The sequence below is a fragment of the Chelonoidis abingdonii genome, chromosome 2 (assembly GCF_003597395.2).
Source record: "Chelonoidis abingdonii isolate Lonesome George chromosome 2, CheloAbing_2.0, whole genome shotgun sequence".
Lineage (NCBI taxonomy): Eukaryota > Metazoa > Chordata > Testudines > Testudinidae > Chelonoidis > Chelonoidis abingdonii.
Window position 1 is genome coordinate 21,451,938 of NC_133770.1, and position 17,402 is coordinate 21,469,339.

Here is a 17,402-nt window from a genome sequence, read left to right on the forward strand (position 1 = left end):
GCGAGACCAGCAGACTGTCCACAGGCACGCCGCGGAAGCCAGCCTGTCTGCCCTGGTTGGGGTGGCAAAATTCCTAGGGCCGCCCCTGGTGACAACGACACTAGGGCTTAGGTCAACTTAATTGCATCGCACAGAGCATGAAATTTTTCACAACTTTGAGCAATACAGTTAAGTGTAAACCAGCCCTACATCAAAGTCAATCCCATAACTGGGAAAATCTGCAAAAGAGAATAGCGAGGGGGGATTTGATAGCAGCCTTCAACTACCTGAATGGGGTTTCCAAAGAGGATGGAGCTTGGCTATTCTCAGTGGTGGCAGATGACAGAACGAGGAGTAATGGTATCAAGTTGCAGTGGGAGAGGTTTAGGTTGGATATTAGGCGGGTGGGAAAGCACTGGAATGGGTTCCCTAGGGAGGTGGTGGAATCTCCATCCTTAGAGGTTTTTAAGTCCTGGCTTAACAAAGCCCTGGCTGGGATGATTTAGTTGGGGTTGGTCCTGCTTTGAGCAGGGGGTTGGACTAGATGACCTCCTGAGGTCTCTTACAACCCTAATCTTCTATGATTCTATGAAAGAAGATTAAAAAAAAAATCTAGATTAGAGGGGAAGTGAAAGTTGCTGTAAAAAGAAAGGGGGAGGGATAATAATATATAACAAATGGAAGAAAGTAAGTTGATAGTAATGAATATAAATCAGAAGTTAGGAATTGTGAAAAACTGATAAGGGAAGCAAACGTATACAACGAGAAATCCATAGCCAGCAGAGTTAAGGACAATAAGGAGGAGTTTTTTAAATATATTAGGAACAAAAAGAATCCTGACTACAGTAATGGTCAATTACTAGAGGAAAGTGGTAGAATGATCAGTAATAATGCAGAGAAAGCAGAAGTGTTCAATAAATATTTCCATTCTGTGTTTGGGGGAAAAGACAGATGATATTCATCTCATCATATACGCTTTCCATTTCCCTAGTATCGATGGAGGATATTAAATTGCACCTACTAAAGTTAGACATTTTTATATCTGCAGGTACAGATAACTTGAAACCACAAGTTTTAAAAGAGCTAGCTGTGGAGCTTGATGGACTGTTAACACTTTAGAAGTTACAGAAAACTGGAAGAAAGCTAATGCTGTGTCAGTTTTTCAAAAGGGTAAATGGGATGACCCAGGGAATTAAAGGCCTTTCAGCCTGACATTGATCTCAGGCAAGATAATGGAGTGGCTGACATGGGGCTCTATTAATGAAGAATTAAAGCACAATAATGTAATTAATGCAAATCAACTTGAGGCCAGAGTGAGAACAAAGCTAGAGCAGTACTAAGAACAGGACTAGAAGCAGGGATGGAGCACGCTAAGGCCTAGGGCGTCTGTTGTCACTACCAGGCAGGAGAGAATTCCAAGCCCTGGAATGACATTAAGCAGAGAGCTGCTGTTCCTCCAATGAGGCTTATAGATCTGCCTGAAAGTCATCAGACTAGTTCCTGGCTTGTGGCCAATAGAGCTAATGAGATCCTGGGATGCATGAAAAGGGGAATCTCAAGTAGGAGTAGAGGGGTTATTTTACTGCTGTATTTGGAACTGGTGTGACCATTGCTGGAATACTGTGTCCAGTTCTGGTGCCAACAATTCAAGAAAGACTCTGATAAACTGGAGAGGGTTCAGAGAAGAACCACGAGAATGATTAAAGAAAACAAGCCTTATAGTGATAGACTCAAAGTGCTCAACTGATTTATCTGAACTAACTGATTGTTAAGGGGTGACTGGATTACAGTCTAAAAGTATCCACATGGGGAACAAATAATTATTAGGCTTTTCACTCTATCAGAGAAAGGTGTAACATGATCCAAAGGCTAGAAATTGAAGCTAGACAAATTCAGACTGGAAACAAGGTGTAAATGTTTGACAGTGAGGGTAATTAAACATTGGAACAATTTACCAAGGGTTGTGGTAGATTTACCATTGTTGACCATTTTTAACATCAAGATTGGATGTTTTTCTAAAAGATCTCCAAAATAGTTCTATGGCCTGTGTTATACAGGAGATCAGACTACATGATCACAATGGTCCCTTCTGACCTTAGAATCTATCAATCTACAAAAGAGATGAGATTTCCATTTAGTTCTGATCAAGGTAAGTGATCACCTTTTCCTCCCTTGCAATTTTTTTTTAAATAATTTTCAAACCACTTCCCCCCCCCCCCCCCCCCCCCAATACACTTTACTCCCTTTCTTTGGCTAGAATGGACTGATTGAAATCCTATTGTACAAGTTGACTGCTGGTAAAGTCCATGGACTTGCACAAAAAATTAAATGTAGTCCTAACTTGCAGCTACAGAAAACAAAATTACACAAAACCCCAAACACACATGAAACAACATAATGGAGGCAGCCAGTCAAATGCTAAAGAATGTGTGCGCGCCACATCCCCAAACGCTGTTAGACTCATCAGGAATGAAGAAAAGCAAATTCCAAAGGCAAGGGCCCCTCAATAGAGAAAATCCTGCCACCAGTCATGGAGCATTCACCCTTGGGAAACAGCAGCAAGAGCCTCTCAGCCACTCTTAACTGCAAGTACTGGGTGAGAGGAAGCAGGTTTGCATAGTCCCTTTCCCCGTAAGTGAACCAGTGAGCATGAAATATTATTTCTCCTGTTACCCATATTTATACAATGTGGAAGTACTATATCAGTTTGTGAGGTTACTTTTATTTGGTTTCCTTTCACTTTCTGCACTTTATGTGGCCTTATTTTAGTTACCTAGAAATCAGATAGAAAGATTGAATTTGGTTGGTTTTGTTAGTCAGCTGTCAGTTTCAAGAGTTATGATAGATGTGTACTTACTATGCACAAGAAAAGTAAACAGCTGACTTATGGAACAAGCATGTGCAACATAAAAACGTACACTGAACTCCAGGTAAACTTCAGAAGCATGTTCTTTTGTGTCATTTTGTTTAAGTGGATTACAGAATGGTTACTTGAGGTTAAGCAAAATGATGATTTTTAAGAAGCTGAAATTCAAATATTTGTATACTAACAGAGTTGATGGGATCTACATCCTTCCCTTCTGGGATATTTCTAGCATATTAATATTTATATATATATACACACCTCTCTCCCCATTCAATACATATATTATACATAGGATTTACTGTGGAAAAAACCTGAAGAAAGTAACATTACATTGGTATAGGCAAGAGGCCATCAACAAGTTCCCCGCCCCCCTTTCATTATCACTTCAGTTTTGTTTTCCCACTCACCCTCCCAATCTGTTGGACTAACTTGAGAATACAACAATACAATAACTGAAAAGTAAATAGTTATGCTCCCACTGTACTAACTGGGTGCTAAAGTTGTATACAAGATACTTTGCAGGCCTTCATCTACTGGCAGAGTTAACTTTAGTTGAATATTGTACAGACTCAATGAAATCTCAAAGTACAATGTTTTCCTACTCAGCCCACTCAGATGCTTTTTTGTATTTGTTTGTATTGATTTAAGAGGAAATTTGCAATAAAACAAGTTTTAACAATTCTGAAACAAACAACTCAATCTTGCACATTTGGCAAAAAGCTTAGATATCCCAGCACTTTGTTTATGTGCAAGTTTCATTAAGTTCTACCTCCATCTGCTGGACACATTTAAAATAGAAATGAAAATTTTACCATTTTTAAGTACATTTTCAAGAACTGTTGACAGTTCAACTTTCATTACACAAAATTACTCATCTTGAATATTATGCACTCTCTACCTAATTATATGTATTAAGACAGGGGTCAGCAACCTTTCCGAAGTGGTGTGCCGAGTCTTCATTTATTTACTCTAATTTAAAGTTTTGCGTGTCAGTATTACATTTTAACATTTTTAGATCTCTTTCTATAAGTCTATAATATATAATTAAACTATTGTATGTAAAGTAAATAAGGTTTTAAAATTTTTAAGGAACTTCATTTAAAATTAAATTAAAATGCAGAGCCCCCTAGACCGGTGGTCAGGACCGAGGCAGTATGAGTGTCACTGAAAATCAGCTTACGTGCTGCCTTTGGCATGCATGCCGTACATTGCCTACCTTTGTATTAAGAGGAGACTTTTTAAAAGTCACTACTAATATTAAATAGTTACAATCACATACCACGGCAAGAACCCAACAAAACAGGAAGGTGCTCACAATAGGTTAAAAAAATTTACCCATTGTTAATAAAGATCACAGAAGTGCATACTTAACATATCAGTTCAACACAAGAAACTACAGTGCATCAATGACAACATTAAGGTTCTGATTTATACAGGTAAAAGTTTAAAAATGTAGCCTTAACTCTGTTCCTGTGTGAACAGATTACAGTGAAGTCTTCAATTATAAGACAAAACACTATTTGTCAAATGCACAGAAGCAACTTGTAGTACCGCATATTATTGTGCGCACCAGCTGAAGTCCACTAGAGACTTTCCTATGAAGTGGATAATAAATCAAACAACGTAACACACTAAAAAACAATTTGAAGAGTAATAGTTGAAAAATTACTGGAAAGTACAGTCTGCAGCTCAATTTGTTTTGTAGTTCACTGCCTCATCCACTATATAACACCCGAGGAACTCAGTGCTATTGTTTCAAAAACTGAACAATACTCGGCTGTTAAATATGTATTTCAACAATTTAGTCAAGAGAATTTGTTAGTCTACTATATCTTTGTTTAGTATAAATAGTATAAATTTACAACAATGAAAAAGTATTAGATATCAAAAATTGTATGACAGGCTGCAGGAAAATGATACATTATACTTATTTGAGAAACAGTGAGTGATCCTGTATCTAAAGATTCTTACATTGCATACGTAAGTGGATAGAATTATGGAAGTTCAGGCAAGCATTTCCTGACTTCAGCACTTTAGAGTGCAATCTTAATGTTCTCTTTGTTATTTTTTTTAAATAACACTTTCTAATTACTTTTGAAAGAAAACAGAAAAGAAATTTCATGATGTGACTAGGCACCATAGGAACACTACATCTCATACACCTAATAAAGTCCGCATGAAGGAGCCCATCTCCAGCAAGCATTATAAACTGCGAAGCATTTATTTTGCCAGCTGTGTAATAAATAAGATATACATTCCCATGGCTTGATCCAAATTACACTGAAATGCACAAAGTCTTTCCACTGACTCCAGAGGCATTTGGATCAGGTTCTCACTAGGAACTTTCACTAAATTTTGCAAGCTAACTTAAGTTCTACACAAGTCCATTTACTACTTTCCCATGAATCATTGTTAAACTATACACACATAGTCCACTCATATTTTAAGCACAAAATGAGATTTTCAAAACTCATTGCTTAGGGCTGATCTACACTCCTGCAGTAAATCAAAGTTACGCTACTTCAGTTACGTGAATAGCGTAACTGAAGTAGACGTAGCTAGATCCACTTACTGTGGTGCCTGCACTGTGTTGTATTCACGGAAGACACTCTCCAGACGGTAGTGTAGACATGGCCTTACTCAAATCAAAACAAAATATTAACTGGAAAATTCAAAGGCACTTCTCCTTAAGGAGAGCTATTTTTTTGGTCAAATTTCAATTTTTCAACCTCAGCCACTTTTGGTGCTACAGCTCTTCTAAAAGAATTTTTAAATTATAATTTTAAATTATATGAGGCAGTATTTTTCCCCCGTTCTCCTATACAAAAGCAGCAGAATGACTTTTGCTCAAATTTTTCACAACATTTCACTTTCGGCCAGAGGAGGGAGTATTCGCTCTGACAGGATTATTGTTCTCATTTAGTAAAAGGTTTAAAACCTATGTGGCTGACTGGTCACACAAAGGAGGTAGAGAAGGAAAGAGCTGCTCTACATGGTATATTCCTGCTTCCCCTGGGAATTAAAATCTCTTTTTTTCTAAGAATAGAGGGACAAGGAATGACTGTCTTACACTGGTAAAGTATCGCATGTCAGTAGAGACATAAAATTAACCAAATCTAGGTATCATAATGAAGAATTTCAACTAGTTTTGGAAAAGTGGGGAGAGAAGAAATGAAAGAAACAAAGGAAAAAGGAATGCTGCCTTAATATATTCCAAGAGCCAGAATATTTAGTTTGCTGCAAATTTCTTAGAGGTTCTGTTTTTGTGTTTGTCTGTTGTTGGGGGGGGAAGGGGTTGTTTTTTAAAGTTAACTTACAATTAACATACAAAAGCAAGATTAGATGGTGCCAGAGAGATAGGTGAACAAAGTCTAAGTCAGAGTACAGAGCTTAGAGGAGGGATTTGAAGAAGGAAAGGGTGGGATGCTTGGCACGGAGGAAGAGGGAGACCATTCCTGATGTAGAGGTGAAAAGGCACAGTAATAGGTGGGTGAAGGACTCAAGAATTAAGAAGGGGTTTTAAAGCAAGGTACAAGATGATGATCAGAAGGAAATGGAACCAACATGTAGGCATACACAGCCAAGTAAAATTTCAGGCCAGCATATCTTAATCTTCTGCACCAAGTCTCACTAGAGATCACAGAGCGTAGGCAGTGCCTGGCAACCAAAACCATCATATCTGTGAGCCAGCTGTATTATCTCAGATTGGGTGATTTGCTGCAGCTAAGATGAGCACAAAGCAAGAACCCCTCTGAACTGGATGCATGGGGTTTAGTTCTGGGATTTCTGAATTCCAAGGCCCCATTACCTGACCCTTCTATATCACTGCCTGTCACATGCAGAGGATAGGGATACTGCAGGGAAAATGCAACTGCTCTAGTTAGATGCAGAGCTTGGGGTACATGTTCAGAGACAATGGCTTTCAACATGGAGCAGAAATAAAGGGGCATAAGTCACTCAGGTTAGTGAAACATATGGAAATTCCCAATAGCAGGAAGGAACAGCTTGTCTCAAATTCATTTAAGAGATCAGCTTTTCACAGCCACCCTTCTCCAGTCACCCACTAGAGAAATGATCCCTGAAAGCATAGTCTACTACACTCTAGGCTTAACCAACTAGAAAGTTTATCTTTTAAAATATTGGGACTCTTCAAAACCACATATCAATCTTAAGCCTCATCATTATCCAGCACACTGTCTAAAGTAGAAGTGGGTACCTCTGCTTTTTGATAACTCAGCAAATAGCTATCTTTTCTATTAGCAAGTTGGCCCCTGACATCACAAGGTATGTTTTTTCCTCCATTAAAACATCTAAATCCAATGACAATCACCAATTCCTTACCAAGATGCATCTTCAAACTGCAGTATGTTAGCTATCAACTATATATCTGTAGAGCATTATTTGAATTCTGGCAGTGCCCAAAGTGCTAGACACTGTCAACACACAGGGAGACCAGACTCTACCTTGACCAATTTCACTTTAACAAAATACCATAATAAATGTGGCAAGATCAAAATATATAATTTTATATACATGATTTATTTTTAAAAATAAAAGCAGCTAAAAGTTACTGCTTCTCAACCCATTCATTGTAGCTGGCAAGTTTCTTGTATGAACCATAAATAAAAAACACAGATTTTTACCTCCATATTCCTCTTTAGCTCACTGAACATTACAACTACAGGTGAAAGAGAAGTCTTATTACACATTTCCAAGTTACTTCGCTTCCTGTAAAAGCAGTTCTTATACTATACATGTTTCTGTATTCAAGAACAGTAGCTTTTGAGTTGCCTTCCTTAGTCGAGACAACCCTCAAAATGCCAGAATGGTGATGACTTGTAAACTTGCTGCTGTTCATTAGATTACAAATGCTTAATTTATCAATGGCATACAAACCAAGAACATTTACAACTTTAAGCCATTATGCCAGTAAATATGCAGTATATAAAAGCAAAAGGATCACTCAAAACCAGAAATGCACTGGAAGTGGTGTTATCTGTTAAAATGTGCTTTTAATTACATTATTCAAGTACTAACCATGAATTAGAGAGCCATTTAACCACTGAATATAGTAGTTTTGTGGAAAAGAAAGCAGGATCTCATTGCTGATTATTGAAAAAGGTAGAAGCAGGACGGCACCAGCTGAAACTGCAAGAGTGAAGGTACTCAAAAACAGCCTGGAAGTCAAAGAAATGTATCATTGTTACTGCCCATAAAATAACATGTTTCAAACAACAAAGTAGTTAACCTAATTCATGATGCTCATCAGAAAAATGTATCAATTTACACTACAAAAATGCACTAATTTTGAAAGGTCTTATTTACAAAAGTACATGCCTGCATCTTTATTTTTCAGATAGCAGGTGGTTTAGAGAAGCTAACATATATTATTATAATTAAAAATAATTCATTCTTGAAAAAAATATTAGGATTTTTTCTTATCTAGGTTTGGAATACATTCATGATCCAAGCTCTATTAAGTATTTCGACATATAATACTTTTGGACAATATACCTTTCCTTAAGACTACTCAGGAAAAGTGGTGAGATTAGGGGAAGGAGAGATTTAAAGATTCCACTCACTGGTTCAAAGTGAATTAATGCAACTGTTAATCACTAAAAACGTTAACAGGATCATATTTGAACATGACTATTTAACCATGCAATTGTAGATTTACTGCATTTCTTTCCATACAAAGCATGGACCCATTATCATTTGACAGGCAAAGATTATTTTTGTTGGCTAGATAACAGAACGAAGGGAAACCTCAACTAAAAATAAAATACGCATTTAAAATTTTGAAGGGAAAAGTATACTGAGCTGAAATACTCCAAGAACAATTTACAATAAGTACCATTCTTTGGCTTTTAACAGAATTATACCTTTGCAGGAACACAACGCCAACCAAATAGTTTATTAAAGTGTAAGTTTGATACTAAAATGGAACTCTATAATAATTTTCTAAACTGTATAACTGAAAATTAAGATATATATTGGAATAAGATGCTTACAGGGAAAGTGTCAATAATGATATTGTTTGACTGTAAAATTCTTTTCTCCAACCCCCACCCTCTCATAAAGACAGTTCATTTCTACAAACCCTTACTCATTCCCACAGTCATGGTTTACAAGTACTTCCACTACAGTCAATTTAACTACTTTTATGATGAAGGGTTGTAGGATCAGGCCAGTATCTAGTAAGTGCTTAAAAGATGATTACATAATTTAGGGTTAAAATTTGTTGGACCACAAAGTGGTCCTAAATAGCCATCCAGAATCCTATAGCCTTAGTTTTCTTTAACCAAAATCCTGACGATTACTATATGTGAAGCAGTATCAACCTGTGTGTTTGTGAAGTTAAAGTTTAATTAAAGATAAAAAGCATTCACAGCTGATGAATAAGAGAGTTTAAGATTACTAGAATAGGAGGCAGCTTATATTACATGATACATACCATCAGCAATTCTTATGGGTTCATATTTAATGAAATGTTAACATTAAAATTTAGCTAGCATAAAAAGTATTGTCTTGTACACAGTTACTTCTTACCTTATTAATTTTACAAAAAACAAATATCACTTGAAGATTCCAAACCTGAAACTGAGGTACTGCAGGTACAAAACAGACAGCCTGGCTAAAAGATGTACATTTTCTCACAGATGCAATCTAGTTAATCTATGTTGCATGCAGAATTGTAGTGATGTCGGTCCCAGGACATTATAGAGACAAGGTGCGGGAGGTATTATCTTTTACTAAGCCAAATTCGGTTGGTGAGAAACACGAAGACATATTTCACCCACCTGGTCTGTCTAGTTAATCTGTAATTTACAGAAGAAGTTCCTCATAAACCCATTGTGTAACCCCCTGAAAAGCAAGAAAGGGGACTGGAACAGACCACAGTCAACTAGGCAAAATAAAATAGCCTAAGCCTAAAGTTTGCAATTAAGTCTATTCTCTCCCAGAAAGTCCTTTCACTAAATTACCCACAATCTCTCAAAACTAGACAGAGTTTGAAATTCTGACCTATAGTTATTTATAGTTCTGAGCTATAGTTATTTATAGTTGTTTCTCAGATATGTTTTTCAGTAATACTTAAGTGATTTTTTGGATTCAAAGCTGGCGTCATCACTACTGATAGGGGAAGTGTGGTTTCTAAAAAAATGCAGCAGTATCTTTATATTTTCACTGTGAAATAAGCAACATGTCCCTCTCTCGCAGCATGCCTGTACTGCTGCAGAAGTGCCACTGCATAGCAAATAGCATCCTACCACCAGCATAAGGGAGAGCGCTGAGCAATTTGAAAACTGTTTCATAATATCTTCAAGACCACAACAAATTGCAAAAAAAGGCTATTTCAAGTTTGTAAAGAAATAGGGTGAAAGTAAAAAACTGTTGGCTGCAAAAGATTTTATCTTTTTACAAATGTTTTCTGTTTAACAGATAGGGAACTAAAGTGACACTGAGACCTGTCAATCAATTTAAAGAAAAATTCAATAGCAAGAAATGCTGAATTGCAGGAATAGACCCTGAACTCAGCTAAGAACTTAGATCCTGAAGCCTAACAATGGAAATAAATCAAAGCCAAACAGAAGAAAGTCACACCTCAGGAAGCTTTCCCAAACATGATTTGACTTTTTATTTTGAGTAAGGGAGGGGGGAAGCCCAAGGCAAAGAGAGCACAGAACTGGGAAGCTAAGACATATGACTCCATACAGTGGCAATGTTCAGAGATAATTGAAGAAATTGATTATAATAAGCCAATAAACCAGAAAAGGGTACAGTGCAAAGGGACTTTGTAAACAAGACCTGCGCTATTTAAGATCTTTTTTGAAAAGTACTTCTTTTAAGGAGATGAACATTTAAATTCTTCAATATTATCAAATCCCACAGTGATTACGTAGGTGTGTTTCTGTGAGTGCATTTGTGTGCTTAATGTAACCGTCACAAGCGTTACGTATTATGTTTTTTAAACATTGAACAAGACAATTCCCTTGATGCTAATTATTCAATGAAATGTTTAACTATAAAGCAGATCATATGAAAGTTTAAATGGATAGTAAAATTAATTTATTTTTAGTTGAAGTTTGGTATGATTATTATCATGATTTGACTTGCAATGGAGGCCTCATGGGATTTCCCCAAACACCAGAACAAGCAACTGAAAGAGCCACATTTAGCTGTCCTTAAGTGGAAGCAATGGTTAAAAGATATTTGGAAGGGAATAATTTAGGTAATTTTTACCATTTAATACATATATTCATAACATATATTTTTGGCAGCACCAGAGAAGATTTTGCCTCAAGAAGGAATATGAATAAGTGATACATGAAAACAGGATAAATGCATAAATAATGTTATGCTTAAATTAAGCGTATAAAGCTTTCTCATCCTCACTCTTAAGTCATTTGTATGGGTGATCTGATCTATCCTGTAATGCCTACCAAAGAAAGTAGACTGCCTATAGACTAGAAGTATTTGAAAAAACGCTCTGATACCTGGCATCAGACCACAGACAGGAGGAGTAACTCTGTCAGGTGTTTTTGACCTTACAGCAGATAGCCCTAGTCTTGACCTTAGCAAAATCCCTTCTGGTACCCAAGTGGGTTGAAAAAATAATAATAATCACACTACAGAACACCATTAAAGCCTAACAATGATTAGTTGTCACAAAAACTCCCATAATACTTGTCAGATCAGAAAGTGAAACCATGAGTCAAATGCTATATCTACAAACACTTGAGCATCCATTTAATATCAAAAACTGAAGGTGAAAATAACCTGTCTACATCTAAACTTTAAATTACTTTGCTATGACAAATGTGGTCTCTTGTTTCAGTTATTTAGAACATTCTAAAGTTAATCCTCTGCACTGTCCACAACAAAATAACTACAACTCAGTCCCCAGTAATGCAAGGAGCTCTACCCAACTAATCACCCCAATGTCTGCATGGAGCCCCAGTGACTTCCCCAGTGCCTGCGAGTGGATCAGTACATATGCTTGAAGGTGTGTGTGAAAGTGGGCATGCAGTGGCCCTGAAGAAGAGACTAAGACAAGAAACTAAAAAGTAGTATAAGAAAAGGAGGTTAAGAGGTCTTTGGGGAGAAATGGGGAGAGAAAGAAGATAGAACAGGAGAAAAGACAGAGGAGAAAAGGAAAATCTATAAAAGGAGGAGGGTGGCAAGAGAAGAAAAAGAAGAAACACCACATTCAGAACAATGAAAGAAGGAAAAGTGGAGTAAAGCCAGACATGGGAAAGAAGGTGTAGCAACAACAGAATTCAGTAAAGCTACACTTTTAAATTGCAAAGGCATGGGCATTTAGGGGCTTACCTATGCATTTTTCACCGAGGTTAGTGGGTTCAGTCCTTGTGCTATTCATATGTAAGTGGGGGGGAAACAGTCAGTGTGTGAATAAGCATAGGAGAGGGCAAGAGAGAATGGAGTGCTGCTAATTCTTGTAATTTTACTGCAAGTACCAAAGTAGTAGATGTTTTTTTTCCTAAAGCTGCAGATCCTGAAGTCTTGTTACATGGGAATCTCAGCTTTCATTTACACATCATTTCTAGCCCTCACAACTGTAGAGAAGAGCTTGAAAACACAAAACTCTAAAAGACTTGAACATCAGAAGGCAAACAAAGAGAATCCTGAATTTGGTATTTTTTAAAAATGTCATGGTATTTAAGCTAATCACATGATTTTTGAATGAGTAGGGTTGGCAATATTAGGAATGGGAAGAGAGGGATAAAGTGAATAAGGGAAGAGGGAGAAGGAAGAGAGGGATCTGGACAGAGGAAGAAGGAGAAGGAATAAATGGGGGGGAATAGTGAATAAAGAGAGGGAAAATAATGAGGACATTTGGACTTAATTTAGGTGAGAGTCAGAGTTAATTAAGGCCTTGTCTAGACTATTCAGTTTTGTTGACAAAAGCCAGCTTTCGTTGACAAACCAGTGGAGATGTACACACTGAAATGCTCCTCCTGCTGATGCCGACATAATAAAATCACCTCATCGAGTAGCACAGAGTTTTTTGCAATGTAGTTAGAGCAACGGAGCCTCAGTGTAGAAATCTCACTTGATTACATTACCTTAATTGGCCTCTGGGTGTCCCACAATGCCCATCACAACTGCAGTTTGAACTCTGCTGCCCAGAAGGTGCACTGGTCGGGGCCCCTCCCGGGGCCCAGGAAGTTTTGAAATTCCTCTTCCTGTTTGCATGGCGTGCACAGTTTACACAGCATCTTCCTAGCTGATCATGCCGGCTCTCTGCAGCAGACACTCTCCCTTGTAGAGCACACCAGAGCTGTGGAATCTGCTGACTATATGCAGTTGCAGCTTTGCACCAACTGTAGGAATTTCAGTACCTACAGGCTGATTACTAGAGGCATGCATAAAAGAGGCATGAGAGGGACACACAGATGTGTCGTGCTAAAACCAAGACGTACCAGAAGGCAAGGGAGGCCAACCATCATTCAGGTGCGGTGTCAAAGACATCCTGCTTCTATAAGGAGTTGCACGCCATTCTTGGTGGCGAGCCCACCTCCACTACCAAGAGTCCCATGAACAGTCCAGGGGGACTGACAGTAGTGTCCAGTGTACTCAACCCAGACGAGGAAGTAGTGGACAAGGAAGTGAAGCTGGAGGATGATGTGGAGCACATGGCAGGGTCATCCAGGAGTGCGGCGAATCAGGATCTCTTTTCCACTCTGAAGGGGTCTAGCCAGTCCCAGCACTCCAACTTTGGTGCACAGGATGCAGGAGAGAGGAGTGCTCATTTTGCTTTGATACTGCACAGTAAGAGACTGAGCTCTGATGTATTTTGTTATATGGTACAGGAGGGATGAGGGCCAGAAATTAGCAACAGAGCCTGTCCATCTATGCACTGGGGCCACGGCTGAAAAATTTGTTAACGTATACAGAGATGTCCAGAGAATCCTTCATAATGATCTCTAGGAAACTTTCCTGTTAAGTATTCTGCAATCCTCTACTGAAGGTTCCTTGGAAGAGCTACCTTGTTTCTCCCGTGGCATAGGAATCTTTGCTGAGCCACCTGGCAATTATTTCTGCAGAAACCAGGGCAGCACACAGGCAAGCAACATACAGAGCCAGACTGAAGCCACATGCATGCAGGAGATGCACTCTTGCATCCTGGGTTACCCTTAAGAATGAGATATCTGGTTCAATATCCTAGCCTGTGGAAAAGGGTACCAATATTCAGAATAGGCTCCCTAAGCCACTTACAGTAACCCCCTCTGCAAACCACCCTTTGTCCCTTCTTGCCCAATCCCCCTTGTCCACCCAACTCTCCCCCAAAACTCAAAGTATTCGGGACTTGTGCTGGCCTGTGTGCTAGACAAAGGATAGTGAGAAAGAGGTGTGTGTAATTTTTGTGATTCACTCGGAATACTCTCTCTGTTCATTGTTTCTTTGGCTTCTGCAGACGTGCCCTTCAGGAATCACTTCTCCACACCGGTGGAGCACCTCTGTCAGATAAGGTGCCGATCCAGGTGGAGTAAAGAGGATATGTTTCGTGAAGTGCTGCAGTCAACAGGTGCAGCATACAGCGAAACAAGAGCATGGAGGAAGACAATCAACGAAAGACTCAGGCTGGACAGCCAGGAAAGGACACAGAGGCAGAAGCGGATGATAAAGCTCCTGGAGGCCAGACAGAAATGTTGAAGTTCCTCATTAGCCTGCAATCTGAGCACATCCATGCCCAACTCCCCCTCCAGACACTATAGAACTCCAGTCCATGCCCTCCCCAAATGCTCCCATTGCATTCCTCGCATGTTCCTGGTTCCTCACAGTACACCATGCACTCCATGCCTAGGGACTGGTTTCCCAACAAAAGCTGTAGTTACACCCAGCTGTGAGAGCCCTCACTGCGAAACTGTTCCTCTTTGCATGTCCCCTGTGTGACCAAAAGTTTGTGTTTTATCCTGTTATTAAACTTGAGTCTTTGAAATAAAATGAGTCTTTATTTATGACATGCATACATACATCACTCAGTGCTAACAATCAAATAGAATGGCTATAGGTAGGAATATTTGCTCTTGCAATTAATGCTCAGGAAGCAAGCACTACGGGAGTAATTCAAGGTGGCAAGCAAGCACTGCCTGGCCAAATGCATCGCATAAAGACACATTACCGGGAATCATCATCAAAATGAGCCTTCAAAGCCTCCCTGATTCAAATAGCCTCCTCCTGTGCCCCTCTAATTGCCCTTAGGCTGGCTGCTGATTTTGAGCAGCCAGATACATCAGCCTCAGTGGTCTATTGCTAAGGAAACTTATTCCCCTTTAATTTGCAAATATTAGCTAGAGTACAGCAGATTGCAATGACCACCAGAATACTCTCCTCATCAAGGTCTATCCGGACAAAGACAGCTCTAGCGACCAGTTAATCAGCCAAAGGCACATTCAACAGTCATTGGCACTAGCTGAGCCCGAAGCACTCCTTGCTGCTGTCCAAGTTCCTGGTGTAAGCCTCCATGAGTCACGGGAGCAAGGGGTAGGCGGGGTCTCCAAGGATCACTATGAGCATATTTCCACTTTCCCCATTGGCATCTTCTGTTCTGGAAAGAAAGTCCCAGCATTCAGATTTCTGTATAGTCTAGTGCTCCAAAAGATCATGCACCTTCCAAGACCACCCTGCACTGTGTCAGTGAAACAGCTCTGCTGCTCCATCAGCCCGTGCAAGACCATAAAGAAGTGGCCCTTTCAGTTGATGTACACCATCACAAGATGATCGGGGCCAAAATTGGGACATGCGTTCCATTTATCACCTTACTGCAGTTAGGGAATCCCATTGTCTCAAAGACATCAATTATTTCCTGCACATTACCAAGAGATACAGTCCTTTGCAGCAGGAGGTGATTAGTGGCCCTGCACACTTGTATCACCACACCCTCCCCACGGTGGACTTTCGAACTCCAGAGTGATTCATGACTGACCAGTAGCAATCTGGAGTTGCCAGCTTCCACACAGTGATTGACACTCACTTTTCCACAGTGAGGGCAGCTCTCATTCTGGAGTCCTTGTGCCGCAGAGCTGGGGCAAGCTCTGCACACTGTTCAAGGAAGGTGACTTTGCACATCCAAAACTTCTGCAGCCACTGCTCATCATCCCATACACGCATCACTATGCGATTCCACCACTCAGTGCTTGTTTTCTGAGCCCTGTGGCAAGCTGTTCCGTGAATGCCAGCAGTAATCTTCAATTATTTGTTTCCATGGCAGAAAGCAAGGCAGGCATGTCCCGATTCATTCTGTTTCACAGTTCATGAAATACTGCAGGACAAGTCATGTAGTGTTCATAATACTCATCACCAGAATGATCAGCAGCTCAGGATCCATGCTGTCAGGCAGAGATGGCAGGTGCACAGTTTACAAGGGCTATTGAAAAATGGTACTAAACAAAGCAGGAAGCCCACGAAACGATGGGATGGAAAGAACTACATCGTGTCCCCATGATGCACCACGACCTGTTTCCAGAACTCCCAGCGGTGGAGGGGGCAGAGGGTGGCAAGTTGCACAGTGTGATAGCTATCCGCAATGCAACACTCTCTCTGTCAATGCAAGAGCAATGACTGTGGATGCGCTCAGCTGACAGAGCGTTGTGTGTACACGCTCAACCGATGTTATTTGTGACTTGTGATAGTCAACATAATTTACATTGACTTAACTCTTTATTGTAGACATGGCCTAAAACTAATAAGGAAAGTGAATAAAGAGTTTAAGCGAATGGGGAATTAAAGAGTTGTGTTCATAACCTGCCTCAGTCTGTCAATCTGCATGCGTTCATTATGACCTATGTTCTAAACTACAGGTGAAAAACTAAATAGGTGCTCCTAGAAGCAGGGCAATGCTCTAAAATAACTGTTTAAAAAAACTGTAATGTTTTTCTGCACATGTGCAGTAAACACTATGCAGACAATTTTGCCTATTTACACTTACATTATTGCAAATTTAATTGTATCAAGGAACTAAGAAATGTACATACGAAATTCTGTTGACAATGGCATCTTCATCCTCCTGCTCATCTGAAAAATAATTTATAGCAGATTTAGTTTCTACAGCTACCTATATATAAAGGAAAGATGAAAATAAGTTACTAAAATAGAAAAACTATAGGTCAGATAAAAAATTCTGTATTACTAAATCCAAATGCATTATTTTTGTATTCTGTAGTAGGCACACATTTTGTAAATTAATGTTACCCATTTCCATTAGTTTTGTTGAAAGAACATTTTTCTTAATAAAAATTAGTGCTGCTTTCCCTCTACCTTTACACTGTCTTTGCTGGTTTCTTAATCTCTTCAATCAAAACAATTAAAGAGCATTATTTTGCTCAGGACTAAGGGTATATCTATATTGTGAAGTTGTCGACAAAACCTGTGTCTTTCATGAGTACTTTAAAAAGCCCCCCCCCAGCAAAGGACAAAAGTTTCGCCAGCGCATGTGGCAGTCTGAACACAGCTTTGTTGGCAGGAGCACAAAACTAACATCGCTCGTGTGGCTGGAAGTATTTAGTCAGCAAAAGTGCCAACAAAGTGTTTATAC

The 17,402-nt window shown here is 39.3% G+C and overlaps 1 protein-coding gene across 5 annotated transcripts in view; it reads right to left on the reverse strand.

The window, feature by feature from the left end:
- Positions 1–17,402, reverse strand: part of LMBR1 (limb development membrane protein 1) — a 142,546-nt gene that overhangs the window by 93,951 nt on the left and 31,193 nt on the right. For 4 of the 5 annotated variants that reach the window (XM_075062198.1, XM_032783879.2, XM_032783880.2 and 1 more), the window contains 2 exons: positions 16,843–16,882; positions 7,883–8,022 (listed from right to left, as the gene is read on the reverse strand). In XM_075062198.1, the coding sequence (XP_074918299.1) occupies positions 7,883–8,022; positions 16,843–16,882 (180 nt within the window). The remainder of the gene's footprint in view (positions 1–7,882; positions 8,023–16,842; positions 16,883–17,402) is intronic. The other variant, XM_075062199.1, reaches the window with a different exon arrangement.